Genomic DNA, 24,386 nt, shown 5'->3' with positions numbered 1-24,386 from the left:
CTCAGGTTCAGCAATGAAAAGTTGGGCGGCGTGGCCTCCCAGTGGATGTATTATGAGACCAGGGCCTATCCATCTGGGAGAGTCCCCGAGAGGATGAAATCCTAAGGATTGAAGGGTTAGGGGATTCTCCGCGAGTCCTAAGGAGGCGGGGCTTCCAAAGGGCGCGTTCCAGAGGGCGGGGCCTCACAAGTGATCGACTTCTAAGGGGGTGGGACTCCCAGCACGCCAGTAACTCAAAGGGGGCGGGGTATCCCCTGGGAAGTGGGATTCCAGGGGGGTGGGGCTCCGCCGAGAAGACGTCCACCAGGGGGCGGGGCTTTGTCAGAATGCTGCTTCCCAGAGGAGGGGCCTCCATGGGATGTGGGCGGGGCCTGGCCAAGACGGGTATTCCCACGGGCGGGGCTCACCTGCGGTGCAGAGGCGGTGCATGCGCAGGTAGCTGATGGTGAGGCGCATGATGGAAGCCTTGTCCAGGTGGGCGCTGACGCCGCGTGCGAAGGGCAGCGTGTGGGCCAGCTGGTACAGCACCTCGGTCTCCTGGCTGCGCCGGCTGCGGGCCGCATCCCGGGACTTCTCCTTGCGCAGCTCGGTGGTCGACCTGAGAGCATGGGCAGCGTTCACTGGTGGTGACTCGGGAAAGACAAGAGGAGGACGGGACGAGCACCTGGGGAGCTGCCACCTGGGGCTGGGGCTCGTGGAGGGCTGGACCGCAGCTGCGCAGGCCTCGATGTGTGGCCCTGTCGAGTTCGCGGCGCTTTCTGGGCCTGGGACGGCTACACTGTGGAGCCCTCCTAGCCCTGAATTTACCTGTGGTCTTGCCAGTCCATGCTGCCTCCTGCGCCTCGCTCCTCTCTGTGGCGCGCCTAGAGCCGCTCTGTCCCCTCCCTGACTTATCTGCAGTTTATTTCCCGGGCTAGGGACGCCTAGGGGACAGGGAGGGCCCCTGCTGGGAGGGGGCTGGCTGAGCTGGCCCAGGGCCAGAGAAGGGAGGGCCCACGAAGGAGAGGCCTAAAGCCTCCCAGGCCCCCTGCCCTACAGTTTCCCAGAATCTCCTCCTCTGCCCTTTCACTTCAACTGAGCCATCCTGTGAATCTTGGAACATAGATCTCAAAGTCTAACGACGAACCACGAACAGGGGCCCTAAGAGGGGCAGGGACCCGCCAGGGTGACACAGCAAAGCAACCTGTTCTGTTTACCACTCACCCTGCCCTGTAATCCACTTCAAATACCTACATTTTGCATGTGGGGTTGGAAGAATAAGTGTCGTTTTATGAGAAATATCTGCCACTTATCCAGCTTTTACTATTTTGTCACTCCTGGTGCCAAGCGTGAAACTTACGTTAACCCGTCTAATGCTCAGTCAACCCAGAAGGAAGTTGATAACGCCCCATTGAACAGATGAGGACACGGAGGATCAGACAGGTGCAGTGCCTGCCCACAAATAGGGAAGCCTACCTTTAAACAATAGTCTACCTAAACTCTCAAATTTTCTCTCTCTATGGGCCTGGGTTTATGTCCAGGATTTTAGCTCTTCTCCCTGTTTCTGCCACTGTCTTCAAAATCAAACTCCAGGTCTGTCTGAACCTAAAGTTTTTTTTTTTTTCTTTTCTTTTCCTTTCTTTTTTTTTTTTTTCTTTTCTTCTCTTTCTTTTTTTTGAGACAGGCTCTCACTCTGTTGCCCAGGCTGGAGTGCAATGGCATGAATATGGCTCACTGCAGCCTCAACATCTTAGGCTCAGGCCATCCTCCAGCCTCAGCCTCTTTATGTAGCTGGGACCACAGGTGTGCACCAGCACACCCAGCTAATTTTTGTATTTTTTGTAGTGACAGTGTGTCATTTTGTTGTCCAGGCTGGTCTTGAACTCCTGAACTCAAGTGATCCTCCCACCTTGGCCTCTCCAAATTCTGGGATTACAGGTGTGAGCCACCACGCCCGGCTTCTTTACTTTCATATAAAATTACAGCCGGAAGCGGCTATAATTTGGAGGGTGAGACAGAGGATCACTTGAACCCAGGTTCAAGGTTACAGTGAGCTATGCTTGTGCCCCTGCACTCCAGCCTGGGCGACAGCTGTCTCTAAAAAAAAGACAAAAAACAGGCCGGGCGCGGTGGCTCACACCTGTAATCCCAGCACTTTGGGAGGCCGAGGCCGGTGGATCACGAGGTCAGGAGATCGAGACCATTCTGGCTAACCAGTGAAACCCTGTCTCTACTAAAAATACGAAAAATTAGCCGGGCATGGTGGCGGGTGCCTTGTAGTCCCAGCCACTGGAAAGGCTGAGGCGGGAGAATCGCTTGAACCTGGGAGGCGGAGGTTGCAGTGAGCCAAGATCTTGCCACTGCACTTCAGCCTGGATGACAAAGCAAGACTCCGTCTCAAAAAAAAAAACAAAAAACAAAAACACAAACAAAAACAGAAACCGAAAAAAACAAAACAGACAAAAAACAAATTAGCAAAAATAGAAAAAATAAAAAATTATTCCATGATGTATTACATCTAGTATATTGTATATATAGTCTAGTGTAGTATATTATATATATAGTCTCATCCACATTTATAATATTGATAAATATTACCATTAGTAAGAGGCAGCTGTCATTTGCTAAGCATTTGTGTGCTTGCTACTGTACTATGTATTTTATATGTATTCATCCAATCCTCAGGGGACCCCTAGGAGGGAGGCATTCTATTTTTTATTTATTTTTTTAATTTTTAATTTTTTTTTTTTTTTTTTGAGATGGAGTTTCCCTCTGTCGTCCAGGCTGGAGTATAATGGCACGATCTCGGCTCACTGCAACTTCTGCCTCCCGGGTTCAATTATCCTCCCTCAGCCTCCCGAGTAGCTGGGATTACAGGCCTTTGCCACCATGCCCGGCTAATTTTTGTATTTTTAGTAGAGACGGGGTTTCGCCATGTTGGCCAGGCTGGTCTCGAACTCCTGACCTCAAGTGATCTGCCCACCTCAGCCTCCCAAAGTGCTGGGATTACAGGCGTGAGCCCCCGTGCCCGGCGGAGGGGGACATTTTAAACTTCCACTTTACAATGGGGAGACTGAGACTGAAAGGTGAAGTCCTTGCCCAAGAAGCCCCAAAGCCAACAACTGGCAGAGCTGGGATTTGAATCTGGGCAGTGAGTTTCAGGCTTTTTCTCATCCCCTCCTTGGGACCCATCTGAGGGAAGCAGAACCTCTAGGAGGGGTCACTGTCCCTTCCTAAATTCAAGAGCAGAGGCGGCTTCTGGGGTGGCATCAACCCCAGCCTCGGGCAAGAGACCTGTAGCCCCACCACCCAGGGCGAGGGGATATTTTCCTGTCTGGAGGCAGAAGGAAAATAAAATCCTCAGTACAGCAGGGTGGGAGGCACAGAAGAGGGCAGGCTGGATGGAGGGTTGGAGCAGGGGAGATACTGCCCCTGTCCCCGCCCCCTCCCTCCTGGCTGGTGGGGGCAGGGGCCTCAGTCCTGCCTGCCTGAGAGGACATGCCGTCCTGTTCTGTTCCAGCCCTGTTTGTCTTCCTGCCCAGAGGGTGGGGGCGAGAGGGCCTCACGGTGCTGGGGGCCCGACAGAGGGAACAGGGAGTGGGAACCGGCAGGGAGGTGGGGCCAGCGCCTCACCTCCTAGGCAGCTGGGCTCTGTAATCCTCTGTGGCTGGGCTGCTTCTTCCATAGAAGGAGCCAGCTGGTGGCTGCGGAGGGACCCTCCTTCTAACTCCCAGCCTGCCCTCTGGATGTTCTACTGGGAAGTGTGGGTCTTTCCCATCTCACAGACTGGAGGCTAGTTCCTCTGGCTCAGGGTTCCAATCCTGACTCTACTACTTATAAACTCCACTACTTATAAGCTCCACTACTTACAAGCTCCACTACTTACAAGCTCCACTATTTATAAGGTGTGTGACGACTTATAAGCTGTGTGAACGTAATCGTGCTCTGTCGCCCAGGCTGGAGTGCAGGGGCTCGATCTCGGCTCACTGTCACCTCCGCCTCCCAAGTTCAAGCGATTCTCCTGTCTCAGCTTCCTGAGTAGCTGGGATTACAGGCGCCTGCCACCACGCCTGGGTAATTTTTGTATTTTTAGTAGAGACAGGGTTTCACTATGTTGGCCAGGCTGGTTTCGAACTCCTGACCTCAGGTGATCTGCCTGCCTAGGACTCCCAAAATGTTAGGATTACAGGCGTGAGCCACCGCGCCCAGCCAAGGTTAGACTTATTATTCTCCCTCTGTGTATGTCAGAGGTGGAAAGCATGGGTTGAGGAGCTTCTTGGGCTTTAGAGTAACCTGTGGGTTACCCTCCCCATAGTGTGGTATGTGCATGCAATTACCTACATGGTTTTTACGCAAGCATCTTAAAAGGAGGACTGAATAACAGTGATACTGTAATAATGATAGCATTGGTTTGTTGAACACTCACGGAGCTAGAGACCCCATTAAGTCCTTACTACAACCCTACTGAGCAGGAGAAGTGATTTCTCCTTCAAACAGGCAGAAACCGAGAGTCGGAGCAATGGTATCCCCAGCCCAAGTAACCCAGCGCCCTCCATCGACACTGAACTATGTTCAACCACTTCTCAGTGAATCTGACCATGTTCCTGCAATGACTTTCCCCATTTTCTGGATGAGGAAGGAAGCCCAAAGAGGTGATGAAACTTGCCTGAAGCCACACGGCTTTTAGTAGCAGAGCCAGGATTCAAACCAGGTCTGTCTACTCTGACTTGAACTCACTTTGTGGCACACCTATTGGGTGTTCTGCCCCCGACCATCTGCTGCCTCACTACTGGCTCCTCATCTTGATCTGGGATGGTGGAAAGGGAGTGTGATCCCCAGTTTTCTTTGATTTTTTTTTTTTTTGAGACAAGGTCGGGCTCTGTTGTCCAGGCTGGAGTGCAGTGGCCTGATCTTGGCTCACTACAACCTCTGCTTCTCAGGCTCAAGCCATTCTCCCACCTCAGCCTCCTGAGTAGCTGGGACTACAGACACTCACCACCATGCCTGGCTGATCTGCGTATTTCTAGTATAGATGAGATTTTGCCATATTGCCCAGGCCCGCCTCGAACTCAAGCAATCTGCCCACCTCAGCCTCCCAAAGTGCTGGAATAACAGGCCTGAGCCACTGCGCCCGGCCTCCCCGTATTTCCAGGACCTGAAACTGAGGCTCAGAGCAGCAGTCACTGATACAAGTCCACGCCACCAGGAAGTGGGTGAGAAGGGATTTGAACCCTGACTTTGGGGCCTGTGCTCTTGGTAGGTGTGCCCACCGCCCAAGGGGCCCCTGCCCTGCCCCTCTTTTGCCTAGCAGCCTCAGTCCCTTCCCCCATCACACCCCTGCTGCCTCCAGATCGCCCCAGCTGGCCCCATGCCCAGCCCTGGTCCAGCCCCCTGGCACTCTGCCCAGCTTGGGACGTGCAGCTGGAACCCTGCCACCCTTCGTCCGTGTTCCAGCCAAGAACAGGGGGTGGGGCCAGGGCCTGGAAGGCTCAGGGTGAGGCCTGAGAATGGGGGTTGGGGCCCAGTGCCCCCCTCCAACCAGGAAGGAGAGAAGTTCACCTCTTCCCTGCCCTAAAGAACTTGCCACCCGTGAGGAAGGCGTAATAAAAGCAGGGAGTCCCTGCTCCACATTCAGGGCTACTTCTGGGCTTTTCTCTTCTGACACTCAGCTGGGTACTGGGGGGTCTTACGAAAAGCACAGAGGATTTGGTGGGTGGGGGCCTAGGTTGTAGCTGGGCAAGGATGCCTCTTGGCACTGCCCAGAGCTGTCCTGACAGACCAGACGCAGGGTTTGGGTTTGCAAAGGGACTTGGCATGAGGGTCTGTGGGAGTCTCTCTGTCCCCTGACTCTGCTTGTTCCCAAGGACATGGTAATCTGGTGGGGTGCCGGTCCCCAAAATCCTATCTTCTCCAGGAACCTTGTACCTCACTAGACACTCTGGGCTGCAAGCCGTACCCACCAGGGACTTCCCAAGAGCATCCTTGCCCACAGTGGGATGGCAGCCAGCCCCAGCTAGAGGAAGGGAAGGGGGAAAAGGGGTTTGGGGGGCCCACTCACCATCGCCCAGGCCCCCTTTGGCTGAAGGGCCATCCAGGGGATGCAGGAGGGGACGCAGCGCAGCCAGGACCCGGGTGCGAGTTACCAGTGGGTGGCGCGCGGCGGTGAGATGACTCCACAGGAAAGGGCCGGCCTTGGGTGGGGAGGGGGGAGCACCCCAGCTCAGCCAAGAGGGGCCCCCACCCAGCCAGGAGGGGGCGCTGAGAAGGGCGGGACGACAGCTGGCCCAAAAAGGGTGGGATGGAGTTCCCTGGTAGGCCCAGAGCCAGGGCCTGGAATAGAGTGGGGGAGGGGGGAGAGGATGGGGGGGTTAGAAACATGGGGTGTGCACGGATCCAATCAGGCCTGAGAAACCAGGGAGGAGAGAAGGAGGTGAGGCTTACTGGGTGCCTCACATTGGACAGGGAAAGCTGAGGACCTAGAACATTTTCCAGAGTCCCATGAGAACATGGCCAGATAAGACCCCATGGCAGCGGCCCCAGGGCACAGGTTCCTTGTGTTCCAGCACAGCTGCACCTGCTGGGAGGTGAACCCAGAAACCCACCGTCTGCCCGGGAAGACCCCAGCTGAGCACTGCGGCAGGGGGCGCCCCCATCACAGCCTGCAGGCTCACAGCACCCCGCCATGGAATCTCCCCAAAATAAAGCTTGAATGAGGCTCCCCTGTCTCTCAGGATGGGGGTGGAGGGGTGAGATGAGGGGCTGGACTTTGGGACGTGGGTCCAGCTTGTTTCCCTGTTATTTAAGGGAGTGACTCTGGCTTTTGAAAGGATACAAAACGTCTCTTAGGAAGGGTCCCAGATGGCTTCTGAAAGGGGTTCCCCTCTGCCCATTTCTAGGGAAACCCAACATTTAGGAGACTGTGTCAGGAAGGGTACTATCAGAGGAGATCTCTCCTCTCTTGAACTCAGGAGAAGAATGCCATTCCAAGGGACTCCCTATATGTGGGAAGGCTCAATTTAGGGGTATCCCATATCACCTAGGATCCCAGGGACCTGGTGGAAAAGAACACCCTCAATTTGGGGAGTTCAGAGGCCAGAGGGATCAATATGTGGCGGGAGAATACCTCCCGCCTGGGGACTGCTCAAATGCAATCACCCCTAATTTATCAGGAATCCCAAGTTCCACCCCCAACCGGAAGGGTAAGCGAGCCTTGGGTAACGAAAAATCGGGGACCCCGAAGCCGCTCTTGGCCAGAGGGGCGGGGCAGCCAGAGACATAGGGAATCCCCCACCCCTGCAGTCTCTAAGGGTGGAGAGTGCGGCGGGGATGTGCCTCCATCTGCGCGTCCCGGGGCGTTCTTGTTTCGCACCCGCGAACCGCCTCCCCACAATCCAGCTCAGGGGTCTCCAGGAGGAGAGCCCCCCCAATTCCCAGAACTCCTGCCCCCGAACTTCAGTACCTTGCGCGCTGCAGCCCCAGCGCCATGGCTCGCAGGTCGCCGCTCCGGAGCCCTCGGAGGCCCCTAGCCCCCTCCCCTGGCCTTGCGAGCCCCCTCCCCAGCTCCTCCCCACGCCGTGCGGTTGGCTGTGCCGCGCCAGGCCCGCAGCTCTGATTGGGCGAAGGGTATGTCACTCCTGAAAAGGAGGAGGAACCAGGGGAAAAGACTTGGAAAGGCAAAGGGGGTGATACCGTGTAATACACACCCCCCAACCACGCCTCTCGCCGCGGACTTCCTAGACAGTGGAGCCCGCACCGTCGCCTGGCCGCGCCTTCTCTGGCCCAGCCTCTAAAGTGCCAACGCCAGTACTCTTCTGAACTCACCCAGTTCACTCTGCTCTCTGCACCCCAGTCCCCAGCCTCTAACCCCCACCTCCTCTCACCTTTCCATTTCCTAACCCCAGTTGGGCCCTTCCGACCTCCCAATTCCACCCCTTTCAACCCCCTAGCCTCCTCTATCCCTTCTAAGGTATTCACAGAGTACCCTACTTCCCCTCCCCACCCTCCAACTCCCAACCCCACCCCAGTTACACAATCCCTGGCCCTCTGGCACCTCCCCTTCCCTGTCACTCCCCAGCTCCTCCCTGCCGCCCCTGTCCCATACCCCACCTCGCCCCCGTTCCTCCAGTCTGCACCCTCTGCACCCCAGCTTGCCTTCCCCCACCCCCTCTACTCCACCCTAACCTCTTGGCCTTTCTGACTCCCTTTTCAGGTCCCCACTGATGAATAATTAAGCTTATGTCAAGTAAATATGTTTTAATTCAATCACACCTACTTTAAAAAGAGCCGAGAAATAGTTTGTTGTTGTTGTTGTTGTTGTTTAACTAGTCAACTATGAAGGGAGAGGTACAAAGTTACCTAGCAATAATGAAAGAATTACAGTTGGATAAGGAACTGTGTGTGTGTGTGTGTGTGTGTGTGTGTGTGTGTGTGTGTGTGTTGGACCACTATTCTGCATTTGGTTGGCAGGGAAGAGGATACTATAGCAGAAGTGGCCTTGTTGAACCTTGAACTTGCCAGGCAAGTTGCTCACCTGAGGGCCTTTGCACTTGCTATTGTTCCCACAGCTTAGAACACTCTTCCTCCAGGAATCCACACAGCTCCCCGGCTCACCCCAGTACCCCACTCTGTTTTCTTTTGGGAAACCACTTCTCTCTCCTCTTCATCTATTTAATTTGAATAGGGTTTAGCCACTGCTCCGCCCTCACCAGCTCCAGGGATGGACACAGGATCCAGACCTGGCTAATCAGTTGAGTCTGCTTCCCTGGCCACAGTGATTGGTTCAGGGAAGGCACGTTACCTAATTTAGCCCAATGAGAATCAACCCTGAGACATTTGCTGCAACCATCAGGAAACAGGTTTTTCTATTTCTGCTGGAATTGCCGAGCAGACGGAGCAGATGGAGCAGATGGAGCAGATGGGGCTCACACTGCCACAAAGAGAAGAGAGGCTTTATGAGATGAGGTTCAGTGCAAAAGAGATTGTGCAGAAATGAGCGACTGTGAAAGGCAGTTTTGACCCCAGTACTTGAGTGCCTGGATCCAGCCATACCTGAACTCCAGTTTAATTCTTGGATTTTCAAATGAAACCCACGATGGGCTTTTTTTTTTTTTCTGTTGCTCTTGTTAAATATTGCTTCATTCACTATTGCCTTTTTTGCTTTGTGCTTAGATTAGTTTGAATGGATTTTAGATGCTTGCTCCCAAGAGAATCTTGATATATAGAGAAACTAACTCTCAACCCTCAGTATGGAGGCATGTGGGATGTTAGAAAAGGAGCAGTCTGAATTATAAAGGGGGGCCGACCATGGTGGCTCATGCCTGTAATCCCAGCACTTTGGGAGGCTGAGGTGGGCAGATCACCTGAGGTCAGGAGTTGGAGACCAGCCTAGCCAACATGGTGAAACTCCGTCTCTACTAAAAATACAAAAATGAGCCGGGCGTGGTGGCACACCCTTGTAATCCCAGTTACTTGGGAGGCTGAGGCAGGAGAATCGCTTGAAGCCAGGAGGCAGAGGTTGCAGTGAGCCGAGATCGTGCCATTGCACTCTGGCCTGAGTGACAGAGTGAGACTCTGTCTCTTAGTAAATAAATAGTAGAAGGGGCTGCAGAGGAACCAATGCTCTTAGAGCTTGTCAGGGTTTAGGTAAAGACACGGAGTAGAAGAAGTGTTCAAGGGACAAACCGAGGAAGGGGCGTGATTGTTAACAAGGCATCAAGAGTTCCAGTGAGTGTGTTGGAAGAGTTTGGAGGGGGCAGTCGTTGGATGATAGGTTGAGTGGAAGAGAAGAACTCACTGATTTTGGCATGAGGGAGTCGTAGCAGAGAGCCAATCGGAGGGATTTACAGTGCCCAAGAAAAGCTGGCACTAGTTCAACAAACATTAAAATAGAACTAACACTTTATATATAGAGATGCAACAGGTGTCTCTCTATGATGTAGGATAGCGTTAAACTTCACTCGGAGGTTCCTAGCAGCTAAGGCAATAAGGGAAATGTGTCTGTTGAAATGGTTTCCAATTTTTGCTAAAGGATGTGTTCTTGTTTGTCTGAAGAGACAAGTTTTGTACCTGGAACTGAAGTTAAGGGGGAATTTAAGACCTTTTAATATTAAAATGTAGAGTGGTCTGAGCTGCCAGGAACTGTGGGAGCTTGGTTGCAGCGCCTCACCCTCCTGTCAGGGTTGTCAGAAAGGTTTATTGTGGAAGGGACGTTTGGATGCAGACTTGAGGAGGAATAACAGTGAGGCAAGAAGAGAGAGGGTTGGGTACAGCCGAGTGCAGTGGCTCTCACCTGTAATCCCAATGACTCAGGAGGCTAAGCGGGGAGGATTGTTTGAGGCTAAGAGTTTGAGACCAGCCTGGGCAACATAGCAAGATCCCATCTCTTAATTTTTATTTTATTTATGTATGTGTTTATTTATTTTTTGAGACTGAGTGTCAATCTTGTCGCCTAGGCTGGTGTTCACTGGCGTGATCTTGGCTCACTGCAACCTCTGCCTCCCAGGTTCAAGCAATTCTCTTGCCTCAGCCTCCTGAGTAGCTGGGATTACAGGCACCTGCCACCACACCCGGCTAATTTTTGTCTTTTTAGTAGAGACAGGGTTTCACTATGTTGGCCAGACTGGTCTCAAAATCCAGACCTCAGGTGATTTGCCCGTCTCAGCCTCCCAAAGCCTCCCATCTCATGCCTCTGGGATTAGAGGCATGAGCCACTGCACCTAGCCTCCATCTCTTAATTTTTTTTTTTAACTTTGCCAGGCATGGTGATGTGCGCCTATAGTCCCAGTTACTTGGGAGGCTGAGACGGGAGGATTGCTCAAGCCCAGGAGCTGGAGGCTGCAGTGAGCTATGATTGTACCACTGCACTCTAGTCTGGGCAACAGAGTGAGACCTCATCTCTAAAATAAATAAATACATGAATGAAAGGGCTGGGGGAAAGTACTGTAGGCAAAGGGAAGAGAATATAACAGTGTGGAGGCAAAAGAGAGCTTGGTACATTGAGGGAACTGACAGGTAGACTGTGGTTGCAGCCTGGAGTATAAAGAGAAGAGATGGGAAGTGTTGGTGGAGGGGTGCATGGGAATGAGATCACACCAAGTCTGAAAGCCGTTAGAGAATCTCGGGCATTCCCCAGGGAGCACTGGGGAGCCATGGCAGAGTTTTGAGCAGGACAGAACACAACACTAAGGATTCCTCTGGGAGCTGGATGTGGTAGTTCACACCTGTAATTCCAGGTTTGGGAGGCCAAGGCAGGAGGATTGCTTGAGGCCAGGAGTTTGAGACAAGCCTGAGCAACATAGTGAGAGCCCATCTCTGAAAAAAATTAAAAAGTTAACTGGGCATGGTGGCATGCACCTGTAGTCTTAGCTACTCAGGAGGCTGAGGAAGGAGGATTGATTGAACCCAGGAAGTTGAGGCTGCAGTGAGCTATGATCCTGCCATATGCTCCAGCCTGGGTGACAGAAACCCTGTATTAAAAAACAAAACAAAACAAAACAAAACAAATTCCTCTGGAAGGTGAATGAGAGGGAGTGATATTAGAGATCAGAGAACAAGAAGGAGGCTGGGCTGGGGTGGTGACCTGGGTGTGAATAAGAGATGCCTGGGCCAGGGAAGGGGCCATGGAGATGAAGGAAAGGGGATAGACTGAAGAGATATTGAGGTTCATCATTAGTAGAATGGATAAGCAAATTGTGGTATGCCCATGCAGTGAATACTATCAGCAAGAAAAAAAAATAATGAACTATTGATACACATACATCATGGATGACTCTGGAAAACCTTATGATGAGTGAAAGAAGCTAGACACAGAAAAGAATGTATCATGCAATTTCATTTAAATGAAGTTCCAGAACAAGTAAGGCTAATGTACAAGTGGGAAAAACATCAGGGGAGTCCTTCTTTATCTTGACAGAAATTTGGGTTACACCGGTATATAAATTTGTCAAAACTTAGTGAATGGCACACTTCAGATATGCTCATCTTGTATATAAACTTTACTTCAAAATAGAAAATAAAGAATGGTAAACAAATACTGATAGACACTCTGAAGGACTTATGAGACAGGGTACTGGTGTCTGCAACTTTCATTGAACTGCATCAAAACTAAGCTGGAGTGGGCCAGGCACGGTGGCTCACGCCTGTAATCCCAGCACTTTGGGAGTCCAAGGCGGGCAGATCACGAGGTCAGGAGATCAAGACCATCCTGGCCAACATGGTGAAACCCCGTCTCTACTAAAAATACAAAAATTAGCCAGGCGCGGTGGCCTGCGCCTGTAATCCCAGATACTTGGGAGGCTGAGGCAGGAGAATTGCTTGATCCCGGGAGGCAGAGGTTGCAGTGAGCCTAGATCGCGCCACTGCACTCCAGCCCGGTGACAGAGTGAGACTCCGTCTAAAAAACAAACAAGCAAACAAAAAAACTAAGCTGGAGTAATAGATGGATGGATGGATGGTGTAATGGATGGATGGATGGATGGTGTAATGGATGGAAGGATGGGTAGATGGGTGGGTGGGTGGGTGAATGGATGGTGTAATGGATGGATGGTGTAATGGATGGATGGATGAATGGATGGAGTAATGAATGGATGGATGGAGTAATGGGTGGATGGAAGGATGGAGGGATGGATGGATGGAGGGATGGATAAATGTATAGAAATATGATTGAGCAAATACAGTAAAATGTTAAGAGTGGGGTCTAGGTGATTGGGATAAGGGAGTTCATTGTAAAATTCTTCAACTTTTCTGCATGCTTGAAATTGCTCATAATGAAATGTTGGAAGAAACAAGAAATGTTTAGGAGGCAAGAGGGACATGGTTTGAAGAGTGATTGATTAGTTGGTTGATTATTTGGTTGTGGAGATAAGATTTTTTTTTTTAAGTGTCTTCTGCCTTTGGCAAATGGAAGCCTTCATGTTTTTAAGGTGAGTTGGGCTCTTTTCCTGTCACCCTCCTCTTTCCTTTCCCTTGGATCTATTCTTCCAACAATATATGCACCCATTAATCCATTCATTCCTTCCATTTATACCAACAAGTATTCACAGAGTGGTGAACATATGCCTGACACTGTTGTAGACACTGGGGATACAGCAGTGACCAAGACAGAGTTCCCTCACCTGCCCTCATGGAACTTACACTCTAGTTGGGCAGACAGAGTATACACAAGAAACATAAGTGAAATATGCAATTCATTAGATTATGCTAAGTGCTCTGCAGAAATGGAAACCAGGGAATAAGGATGGGAAGTGATTTATTTTTTGGGGAGGGAAGGGGAGTTGTAATTTTAAATAGTGTGGTCATGGAAGGACTTATTGAGAGGGTGACATTTGAGCAAAGACCTGAACATGAGGTGGGAGCTATATAGAGTTCTGGAGGAAGAGCCTTCTGAGCTCGGAGAACAGCAAGTGCAAAGGCACTGAGGTGGGACTTGCTTGGTAAGTTTAAGAATCAACAAGGAGGCCAGTGTGGCTGGAGCAGAGGGGTGGATGGGTATAGTGGGATAAGAGGTCAGAGAGTCAATATTGACAGGAAACCATGGTATGGGCAGATCATGTAGGAAGGATCTTTTAGATTAAGTGTAGACTTTGGCTTTTACTCTGAAGGAGATGGGAACATGGGAGGCTTTTAAGCAAGAAAGCAACATCTGAGTTAGGTGTTTTTTGTTTGTTTGTTTTTTTCTGACAGAGTCTCACTCTGTTGCCCAGGCTGGAGTGCTGTGGTGCAGTCTTGGCCCACTGAAACTTCCACCTCCCTGGTTCAAGCGATCCTCCTGTCTCAGTCTCTAGAGTAGCTGGGAATGCAGGTGTGCGTCATCACACCTGGCTAATTTTTTTGTATTTATCATAGAGACGGGGTTTTACCATGTTGGCCAGGCTGGTCTCTAACTCCTGACCTCAAGTGATCCAACTGCCTTGGCCTCCCAAAGTGCTGGGATTACAGGCATGAGCCACTGTGCCAGGCCTGAGTTAGGTTTTAATGAAGGGAAAAGTCTTCAACTAGGAAAGAGCTGGAAGTTCCCTAGTTTACGAACCACTCCAGTGAAAAGATTTGCTTTGCTCATGGATCTGCAGTCTGGGCAGGGCTCAGCAGGAATGGCTCATCTTTGCTGCACCTGAAACCCCTTGGGGTGGCTTAAAAGACTGTGGACTGGAATGATCTGAAGCTTTCTCACTCACCTGTCTGGAAGTTGATGCTGCCTATCAGCTGGGACCTCACCTGGGCCCTGTGACTGGAACATCTACTTGTGACCTTTCCATGTGGCTGCTTGGGCTTCCTCACATCATGGCAGCTAGGTCCCAGAGGTCAGTGGTGGGGAGTGGGTAGGGAGAGGGAGGACAAGAGAGAGAAGGGAAGGGAAGGGAAAGGACAAGCAGAAGCTGTGTCTGCTTTTATGACTTAGCCTTGGAAGTCACGCAGGCATGCAGTGTCACTTCTGCCCCCCCACCCCACCCTTTTTTTCCCCTCTGTCAAGGCAATCACAAAGTTCTGCCCACCTTCAAGAAGAGGAAAATACTCTGCCTTTTGATGGGAGGGGCAAGCTACCACAAGGGAGAGCATGTGAGACTCAAAATATTACTGTGACAATTTCCAGGAAATGTCATCTGCCACACTCTTCATAGCACCGTATCTAGCTATGAAGCACCATATCTAGCTAGGTCCTGTATCCCCTGGGACCTAGCTGCCATGATTTGAGGAAGCCCAAGCAGCCACATGGAAAGGTCATAAGTAGATGTTCCAGCCACAGGGCCCAGGTGAGCTCCACCTATGAGCAGAAGCCTGGAGGTGGAAGTCATAGGCCTTGGGATACTAGGGAATACATGCTTGCCTTATTGACGGGGAAAGAAGATTCAGCAACAAAAACTCAGAACTGTGCACGAACCCAATTCTGATAAGCCAATGTCGCTGGCCACGGTCTCCTGCACATCTTCATGGATATTCTACTTACAATCAGGTCTGGTTGTCTTTATTGTGTGTGACTCACATCCTATTGGCCACAGGAAGTCACATGACCAACCCTGACCTCAGTGGGTCAGGGAATGTATTTGACATACTCAAGAGGACCTGTAAAGTCACATGGTACAGTCATGGATGTATAACTTTATAACAAGGAGGAAGGGTGAGTTCACTACTGTTGACTCATCCTCCCTACTGCTCAAGGCTGGGGAGAATTGCTTCTGACCTATTCATAGCTACCTCTTGTGATTGGATTTTATCTCCAGTCTCCCCTTGCCCAACTCTGACTCCTAATAAGGTCCTTGGATTTAAAAAGTCCAGCTGCTACCCCTGGAACACTGCCAGGGGCAGAAAATCCCTCCAAACTCAAGCCAAGGCCAACCCGGAATCAGGTGATGGAAATAAACAGCACCAGTTCCAAGCATGATGCACAAGTCCGGTGCCAAGCGCTGTCCTAAGTCCTTTGCATTCCTGTTCACATTGGAATGTCACAGCAGCCCCATTAAGTGGGCTCCAATGTTTTCCTATATTGTAGTAGTTGGGATCCTGGGCTCTGGAGCCAGGCTGCCTGCATTCTAATCCCATCATTTACCAGCTGCATAACCTTGAACAAATTACTTAACCGCTCTGTGACTCATAGAGTTCCCTCCCTCCCTCCCTCCCTTCCTTCCTTCCTTCCTTTCTTCCTTCCTTCGTTTCTTCCTTCCTCCTTCTCTCTCTGTCTCTCTTCCTTCCCCTTCCCTTCCTTTCTTTTCCTTCCTCCTTCCTTCTTTTGTTTCCCTTTTTTTTTTTTGAGATGGTGTCTCACTCTGTTGCCCAGTCTAGAGTGCAATGGCACGATCTCTGTTCACTACAAGTCAAGTCACTCAGATCACTACAACCTCTGCCTCCCGGGTTCAAGTGATTCTCATCCCTCAGCCTCCCGAGTAGCTGGGATTACAGGCATGTGCCACCATGTCCGGCTAATTTCTGTATTTTTAGTAGAGACAGGGTTTTACCATGTTAGTCAGGATGGTCTCGAACTCCTGACCTCAGGAGATCTGCCTACCTCGGCCTCCCAAAGTGCTGGGATTACAGGTGTGAGCCACCGCACCTAGCCTATTTCCTTCTTGTGAGAGAGGATCTTGCTCTGTTGCCCAGGCTGGAGTACAGTAGCATGAACACAGCTCACTGCAGCCTTGACCTGGGCTCAAGTGATCCTCCTGCCTAAGCTTCCTGAGTAGCTGGGACCACAGGCACAGACTACCACACTCAGATAATTTTTAAAATTATTTGTCGGCCGGGCGCGGTGGCTCAAGCCTGTAATCCCAGCACTTTGGGAGGCCGAGACGGGTGGATCACGAGGTCAGGAGATCGAGACCATCCTGGCTAACACAGTGAAACCCCGTCTCTACTAAAAAATACAAAAAAACTAGCCGGGCGAGGTGGCGGGCGCCTGTAGTCCCAGCTACTCGGGAGGCTGAGGCAGGAGAATGGCCTGAACCCGGGAGGCGGAGCTTGCAGTGAGCTGAGATCCGGCCACTGCACTCCAGCAAGGGGGACAGAGTGAGACTCCGTCTCAAAAAAAAAAAAAAAAAAAAAAAAAATTATTTGTAGAGACAGGGTCTTGCCATGTTGCCCAGGCTGGTCTGGACCTCCTGGGCTCAAGCGATCCTCCCACCTCAGCCTCCCAAAGTGCTAGGATTACAGGCATACGTCATTTCATTTTTTTTTTTTTTTTTGAGACGGAGTTTCACTCTTGTTACCCAGGTTGGAGTGCAGTGGTGTGATCTCGGCTCACTGCAACCTCTGCCTCCTGGATTCAAGCGATTCTCCTGCCTCAACCTCCCGAGTAGCTGGGATTACAGGCATGTCCCACCATGCCCGGCTAATTTTGTAGTTTTAGTAGAGATGGAGTTTCTCCATGTTGGTCAGGCTGGTCTTGAACTCCTGTCGTCAGGTGATCCGCCTGCCTTAGCCCCACCAAAGTGCTGGGATTATAAGCGTGAGCCACTACGCTTGGCCAAGGCATTTCTGAAAAGTGCATTTGATTAAAACAAACAAACAAACAAACAAACACGCCCTCGTGGTAGCTTGAATTATTGTTTCCAAATCTCCACTTCCTCCTTGTTATAGAATTATACATCCATGACTGTACCATGTGACTTTACAGGTCCTCTTGAGTATGTCAAATACATTCCTTGACCCACTGATGTCAGGCTTGGTCATGTGACATCCTGTGGCCAATAGGATGTGAGTCTCACGCAATAAAGACGAGACCTGATGTGTCTCCTGGTGGAAGGACACAGACCTAGGAAGTATTTTCACCAAAATAATTGAACCTGAATTTATTTGGCTCCCACGTGTAACTACTGGTGTACAGGAAAGGCAGGGAAGAGAGGAATATGTTAAACAATGCCATAAAGAAGAATCAATCATATATAGACTGGAGTAGACTATCCCGGGTGTCCAAACTTTTGGCTTCCCTGAGCCACACTGGAATCAGAAGAATTGTCTTGGATCTCACATAAAATACACTAACACTAACGATAGGTGATAGCTTTAAAAAAAAAAAAAAAAAAAAAAAAAAGGTCCAAGGTCCATGGCTGGGCAGAGTGGCTCATGCCTGTAATCCCAGGACTTTGGGAGGCTGAGGCAGGCAGATCACCTGAGGTCAGGAGATGGAGACCATCTTGGCCAACATGGTGAAACTCTGTCTCTACTAAAATACAAAAAATTAGCCAGGCATGGTGGCACGCACCTGTAGTCCCAGCTACTTAGGAGGTTGAGGCAGGGAATTGCTTGAACCCGGGAGGTGGAGGTTGCATTGAGCCGAGATCACGGCACTGCACTTCAGCCTGGCGACAGAGCAAGACTCTGTCTCAAAAGAAAAAAAAGGTCTGTGTCTAATTTTCGTGATCTCTACTATCACAGATAAGCAAAAAAGGAGGTGGGCGTATCACTTGAGACCAAGAGTTTGAGACCAGCCTGACCAAGATGGAGAAACCCTTTCTCTACTAAAAATGCAAAAATTAGCCGGGCGTGGTGGTGCATGCCTATAGTCGCAGCTACTCAGGAGGCTGAGGCAGGAGAGACTCTTGAACCCAGGAGGCGGAGGTTGCAGTGAGACAAGATCATACCGCTGCACTCCAGCCTGGGCCACAGAGTAAGACCCTGTCTCAAAAAACAAACAAATAAACAAAAGATAAGCAAAAGAGTCCTTGCATTTAAAGGGTTGGACACCCATGCTAGACTGTGCTGTCCCGTAGAACTTTTTATGATGATGGAAATGACCTGTATCTAAATTGTCCATGTGGCTACTGAGCACCTATAATGTGGTGAGTGTGATTGTGGAACTGAATTTTTTATTTTTATTTTTTCAGGTAGCTCTTTGTAATAATAATAATTATTATTATGTTGAAACAGCATCTCACTCTGTTGCCCAGGCTGGAGTGCAGTGGTGTGATCATGGCTCACTGCAGCCTTCCCTGCCCAGGCTCAGGTGATTCTCCCACCTCAGCCTCCCACATAGCTAGGACTACAGGTGCATGCCACTGGACCTGGCTAATTTTTAAATTTTTATTTTGTAGAGACGAGGTCTCGGTATCTTGCCCAGGATGGTCTTGAAATCCTGGCCCCAAGCAGTCCTCCTACCTTGGTTCTCTAAAGTGTTGGAATGACTGGCGTGAGTCACCTCACCCAACCCTGATACAGAACTTCTGAGCTTCGTTGGGTTTAAAGTTTCTCTCTCTTTTCTCCTCTGTTTTGATGATGAAAGTCTGCCTTACCTTCTCATAGCTTGCTGAATGCCTGCACTGGAAGGAGTTTGGTGGTGTGTCCCAGGAATTGGAAGAGAGGGTTGTGCCATCATAACGAGGATGGGGTGGTGATTAAGAACATTAGTTTTTGAGTTTGAGAGACCTGGGTCAAATCCAGGCTCTGTCACTTACACATCGTATGGCTTTGGGAAAGCTACATCCTGTCCTTATGACTCAGGTTTTCCCATCTGTATAGTGGGATCATTAGTTCTTACCTATACAGACTGTGGTAGGGATTAATGAGATCAGGCATGTGAGTGCTTATCACAGTGCCTGGCCCTGGTCTGTTCAAAGTATTTGCTGCCATTTATTCGTTCATTCAAGTATTTAATTTTATTTTTTTTTTGAGACGGAGTCTCGCTCTGTGCCCCAGGCTGGAGTGCAGTGGCGCAATCTCGGCTTACTGCAAGCTCCGCCTCCCAGGTTCACGCCATTCTCCTGCCTCAGCCTCCTGAGTAGCTGGGACTACAGGCGCCCGCCACCGCGCCCGGCTAATTTTTTGTATTTTTAGTAGAGACAGGGTTTCACTGTTGTCTCTATCTCCTGACCTTGTGATCCGCCTGCCTCAGCCTCCCAAAGTGCTGGGATTACAGGCGTGAGCCACCGCGCCCGGCCTAATTTTTTTTTTTTTAATTAGATAGAGAAGAGATCTCACTATGTTGCCCAGGCTGGCCTCAAACTCCAGACTTAAGTAATCTTCCCACCCTGGCCTCCCAAAGTGCTGGGATTACAGGTGTGAGACACTGAACACAGCCTCATTCTAGCATTTATTTATTTATTTAGAGATGAAGTTTCGCTCTTGTTGCCCAGGCTGGAGTGCAGTGGCCCTATCTCAGCTCACTGCAACCTCTGCCTCCCGGCTTCAAGCAATTCTCCTGCCTCAGCCTCCCAAGTAGCTGGGATTACAGGTGCCCATCATCATGACCAGCTAATTTTTGGATTTTTAGTAGAGATGGGATTTCACTATGTTGGGCAGGCTGGTCTCCAACTCCTGACCTCAGGTGATCCGCCCGCCTCAGCCTCCCAAAGTGCTGGGATTACAGGCGTGAGTCATCGAGCGTGGCCTCATTCAAGCATTTACGATGCATCTGTTCTCTGCCAGCTACAGGTACACAACTTAATCAGAACTGCCTCAGCCCGTTGAGGGGCTCCAGCCTGGAGGGTGGATGGATGGGGCTCAGACGGGTGCTTTCACACCCAGCGAAGGTGTGTGTGCCCACATCTATATATGCCTATGCACGTGTCAATGGCACGCAGGCAGGTGTCATGTCACTAGCTGCCATCAACACACGAATCAGTATCCACCCATGTGAATTCTGACAACTACACATGTCAGTACATGCCATCGTGTTAAGATCTGTGTCTTAGCCTTAGGCGTGCCTTGATAGTAGCACGGTTGCCGATGACAGCACGTGGACGCATCTTGGTGCCAATAGTGACGGATACTGACTCCTGTACACACTGGGGGTCGTTAAAGAAGAGCAACTGCCATTAATAAAACATGAGTGCTGGGGCGGGTGTGGGCTCACACCTGTAATCCCAGCACTTTGGGAGGTCGCGGTGGGCGGATCATGAGGTCAGGAGTTCGAGACCAGCCTGGCCAACATGGTGAAACCCCGTCTCTACTAAATATACAAAAATTAGCTGGGTGTGGTGGTGTGCGCCTGTAATCCCAGCTACTCAGGAGGCTGAGGCAGGAGAATCACTTGAACTCGGGAGGCGGAGCCTGCAGTGAGCCAAGATTGCGCCACTGCATTCTAGCCTGGGTGACAAGAGCAAGACTCCGTCTCAAAAACCAACCAACCAAACAAACAAACAAAAAAACCTTGAATGCTGAACTCATGTTTACAGTCATCACATGCATGTATGCGAAGGTCTCGTATATATCATGGTTCCCTGTGCAGATGCTGATGTCTACTTGATGCTGATGCAGGTGACTGCCCTGGACAGTGGTGTGACAGAGACTGTGGTCCTAGTCCCCTGTTGGTGGCCTCAGCATCTCCCAGGAGGAGAAACTCTCTCCAGACTCTGGGTGGCCAAAGGGCCCCTCCCAGGGCTCTGCACCCCCACCTCTCCTGCAGGCACCTTTCTCAGTGCTCAATGAGTAGCGCTTGGAAGCTGGGAGGCATGTGCAAACTTATGGAGCTTCCCGTCATTAGTGGCTGAAGCCAGGGACTCCAGGCATCGTGCGACGCACTGCATAGCTCTGGCAAGGAGGGGTTTCCTGTATCCTGTTCAAGTCCTCTGGTACAGGAAGAATCTGTTAACAATCATGGCAGGCCATCTTACATAGAAACAGCAAGAATCTTGCACCAATTTTTTTTTTTTTTGAGATGGTTTCTCACTCCGTTGCTCAGGCTGGGGTGCAGTGGTGTGATCATGGCTCACTGCAGCTTCAACTTCCCGGGCTCGAGCAATCCACCTGCTTCAGCCTCCTGAGTAGCTGGGGCCACAGACGCAGGCCATCATGCCAAACTAATTTAAATTTTTTTTTTTTTTTTTTTTTTTTGTAGAGATGTGGTCTCACTATGTTGCCAAGGCTAGACTTAAACTTCTAGGCTCTGGCTGGGCCTGATGGCTTACACCTGTCATCCCAGCACTTCGAGAGGCTGAAACAGGTGGATGACTTGGGCCCAGGAGTTGGAGACCAGACTGGGCAACATGGCAAAACCCTGTCTCTTCAAAAAATACAAAAATTAGCTGATAGGAAACAAGCATGAGAAGAAGAAAAAAAAAATTAGCCAGGCATGGTGGTGCATGCCTGTAGTCCCAGCTACTCGAGAGGCTGAGGCCAGAGAATTGCTTGAACCTTGGAGGCGAAGGTTGCAGTGAGCTGAGATCATGCCACTTTACTCCAGCCTGGTGACAGTGTGAGACTCTGTCTCAAAATAAATAAATAAATAAACTAGGCTGGGCGTGGTGGCCCATGCCTGTAATCCCAGCACTCTGGGAGGCCGAGGCAGGCAGATCACAAGGTCAGGAGTCAACCCCATCTCTATTAAAAATACAAAAAGCCAGGCGTGGTGGTGCGTTCCTGTAGTCTGCACCTGTAGTTCTCAAATAAATAAATAAATAAAAATAAACAAATAACTTTTTCTGCTGTCTTAAACAAAGAAAATAAACAAAGCTACTAGGTTTAAGCCATCCTCCTGCCTCAGACTTCCAAATGCTGGGATTACCAGGTGTGAGCTACTGTACCTGGCTGCAGCATTTTATTTTATTTTATTTTACTTGATTTGATTTGATTTGATTTAGAGATGGAGTCTTGCTCTGTTGCCCAGGCTGGACTACAGTGGTGCGATATCAGCTCACTGCAACCTCTGCCTCCTGGGTTCCAGTGATTCTTCTGCCTCAGCCTCCTCAGTAGCTGGGATTACAGGTACCCACCACCATACCCGGCTAATTTTTTTTTTTTTTTTTTTTTAAGGCGAGATGGGGTTTCACCATGTTGGCCAGTCTGGTCTCGAACTCCTGACTCCAAGTGATCCGCCTGCCTCAGCCTCCAAAAGTGCCTGGTTTACAGGCGTGAGCCACTGTGCCCGGCCTGTAGCATTTTAATACACTCTGACTTTTCTGGGAAAGCAACTACATGTGGATCAAAGGAAGACAGCACCCTCTTTCGGGCAGAAGCTGGTATTGGGAAAGTTCCCCACTTCAGAGAATTGTATGGCCCACGTCTACCCCTCTCTTGGGATTTGAATCTCAGATGATCTATGCTGATCACTCAACTTTGGCTTCTGCTGTAGTCTACATAGACAGAGGAATGCTCTTATTTAGTTCTTATTTCAAAATGTTGACTCTAAAGAAAAACAGACTTTTGACTGAATATTGTCTTATTCACCTTAAATACAAACTTTTAACTCATCAAAAGAAGGGATATCTGACTCTGTATGTCTGCGAGTAGAATTGCATTCAAGCTTTGACCTGGCAGGACACCTCTCATCTATGAGAAATGAGAGGCTCACCCTTCATCAACCACAATTCTGGCCAGGCACGGTGGCTCATGCCTGTAATCCCAGCACTGTAGGAGGCCGAGGCGGGTGGATCACCTGAAGTCGGGAGTTTGAGACCAGCCTGGCCAACATGGTGAAACCCTGTCTCTGCTAATAATATGACATTTAGCCGGAGGTGGTGGCACATGCCTGCAGTCCCAGCTACTCAGGAGGCTGAGGCAAGAGAATCGCTTGAGCCTGGGAGGTGGAGGTCGCAGTGAGCTGAGATCACGCCACTGCACTCCAGCCTGGGTGACAGGGTGAGACTCCCTCTCAACAAAACAAAACAAACCTTCCCCTCCCCATACACAATTCCAAGGTCCAAATAACTCTGAAAAGGGAGAGATTGTTGTGTAACTTATTTGGTGGCAAAACTTGACCCGAACTATCACAAGGCTATTTTGGCACTCTTCTGTATTTATTCCACTTTCCTGTAAATAGCCCTCATTTCATTGCATGAATGTTGATGTGTTTGATTCCAGGAACTATCCTGAACCCAGCTGGGGTGTTACATTGTATGTGCCATAGACATGTACTTTTTTTGTTTGTTTGTTTTGTTTTGATAGGGTCTCACTCTCTCACCCAGGCTGGAGTGCAGTGGCGCAGTGCGATCGTGGCTCATTGCAGCCTCAACCTCCTGGGCTCAAGTGATCCTCTTACCTCAGCCTCCTCAGTAGCTGGGACTACAGGTGCACGCCATGATGTCCAGCTAATTTTAAAATTTTTTTTTAGACACAGGGTCTTGCTCCGTTACCCAGGCTGGTCTCCAACTCCTGAGCTCAAGCGCTCTTCCCACTTCAGTGTCCCAAAGTGCTGGGATTACAGGTGTGAGCCACTGTGCCTGGCAGGTGTGTCACTGAAGAAATCCAAACGTGGCTGAGGGTGGTGGCTCACACCTGTAACCCCGGCACTTTTTTTTTTTTTTTTTTTTTTGAGACGGAGTCTCGCTGTGTCTCCCAGGCTGGAGTGCAGTGGCGTGATCTCGGCTCACTGCAAGCTCCGCCTCCCGGGTTCACGCCATTCTCCCACCTCAGCCTCCCAAGTAGCTGAGACTACAGGCGCCCGCCACCACGCCCAGCTACTTTTTTGTATTTTTAGTAGAGACGGGGTTTCACCATGTTAGCCAGGATAGTCTCGATCTCCTGACCTCGTGATCCACCCGCCTCGGCCTCCCAAAGTGCTGGGATTACAGGCTTGAGCCACCGCGCCCGGCCAACCCCGGCACTTTGGGACGCTGAAGTTGGAAGACTGCTTGAGACCAGGGGTTCAGGACCAGCCTGGGCAACATAGTGAGACCCCCATCTCTATAAAGGATGAAAAAATTAGCCGGCGTGGTGGCCTATGCAGCATAGTCCAGCTGCTCAGGAGGCTGAGGTGGGAGGATCATTGGAGTCCAGGAGTTTGAGGCTGCAGTGAGCCATGACTGCACCACTGCACTCCAGTTTGGGCAACAGAGCGAGAACCTGCCTCAAAATAATACTAATAATAGTAATCATAATAATAAAATAAAGGAATTCTGAGACCACCATTTGGGAGCCGCTGTGGCAGCCAAGCCCTAACTAAGCCTGACACGCCCTCTCGTGGCAGAAATTAGGATGACTCTGATAATATACTTACATATAAAGGTCACATTGGCTACATATTTTAGTAGCCTGATTTCTTTTTCTTT

General features: G+C 50.3%; 1 protein-coding gene across 12 annotated transcripts in view; it reads right to left on the bottom strand.

Moving 5' to 3' along the window:
* The window catches only part of LOC105478682 (hypoxia inducible factor 3 subunit alpha), a 50,303-nt gene extending 42,814 nt beyond the window's left edge, over positions 1-7,489 (bottom strand). For 3 of the 12 annotated variants that reach the window (XM_071087206.1, XM_071087205.1, XM_071087208.1), the window contains exons 1-2: positions 7,439-7,489; positions 408-598 (exon numbers count right to left, since the gene is read on the bottom strand). In XM_071087206.1, the coding sequence (XP_070943307.1) occupies positions 408-598; positions 7,439-7,464 (217 nt within the window). In that variant the 5' untranslated portion in view covers positions 7,465-7,489. Of the gene's footprint in view, positions 1-407; positions 599-6,037; positions 6,917-7,438 lie in introns of those variants that run through there. The other 9 variants (XM_071087201.1, XM_071087200.1, XM_071087199.1 and 6 more) reach the window with 5 other exon arrangements.
* Positions 7,490-24,386: the final 16,897 nt, after the last annotated feature.

Source organism: Macaca nemestrina, chromosome 20, assembly GCF_043159975.1.
Source record: "Macaca nemestrina isolate mMacNem1 chromosome 20, mMacNem.hap1, whole genome shotgun sequence".
Taxonomy (NCBI): Eukaryota; Metazoa; Chordata; class Mammalia; order Primates; family Cercopithecidae; genus Macaca; species Macaca nemestrina.
Note: the sequence above shows the minus strand (reverse complement) of the source record. Positions and strands in the feature narration are given on the sequence as shown.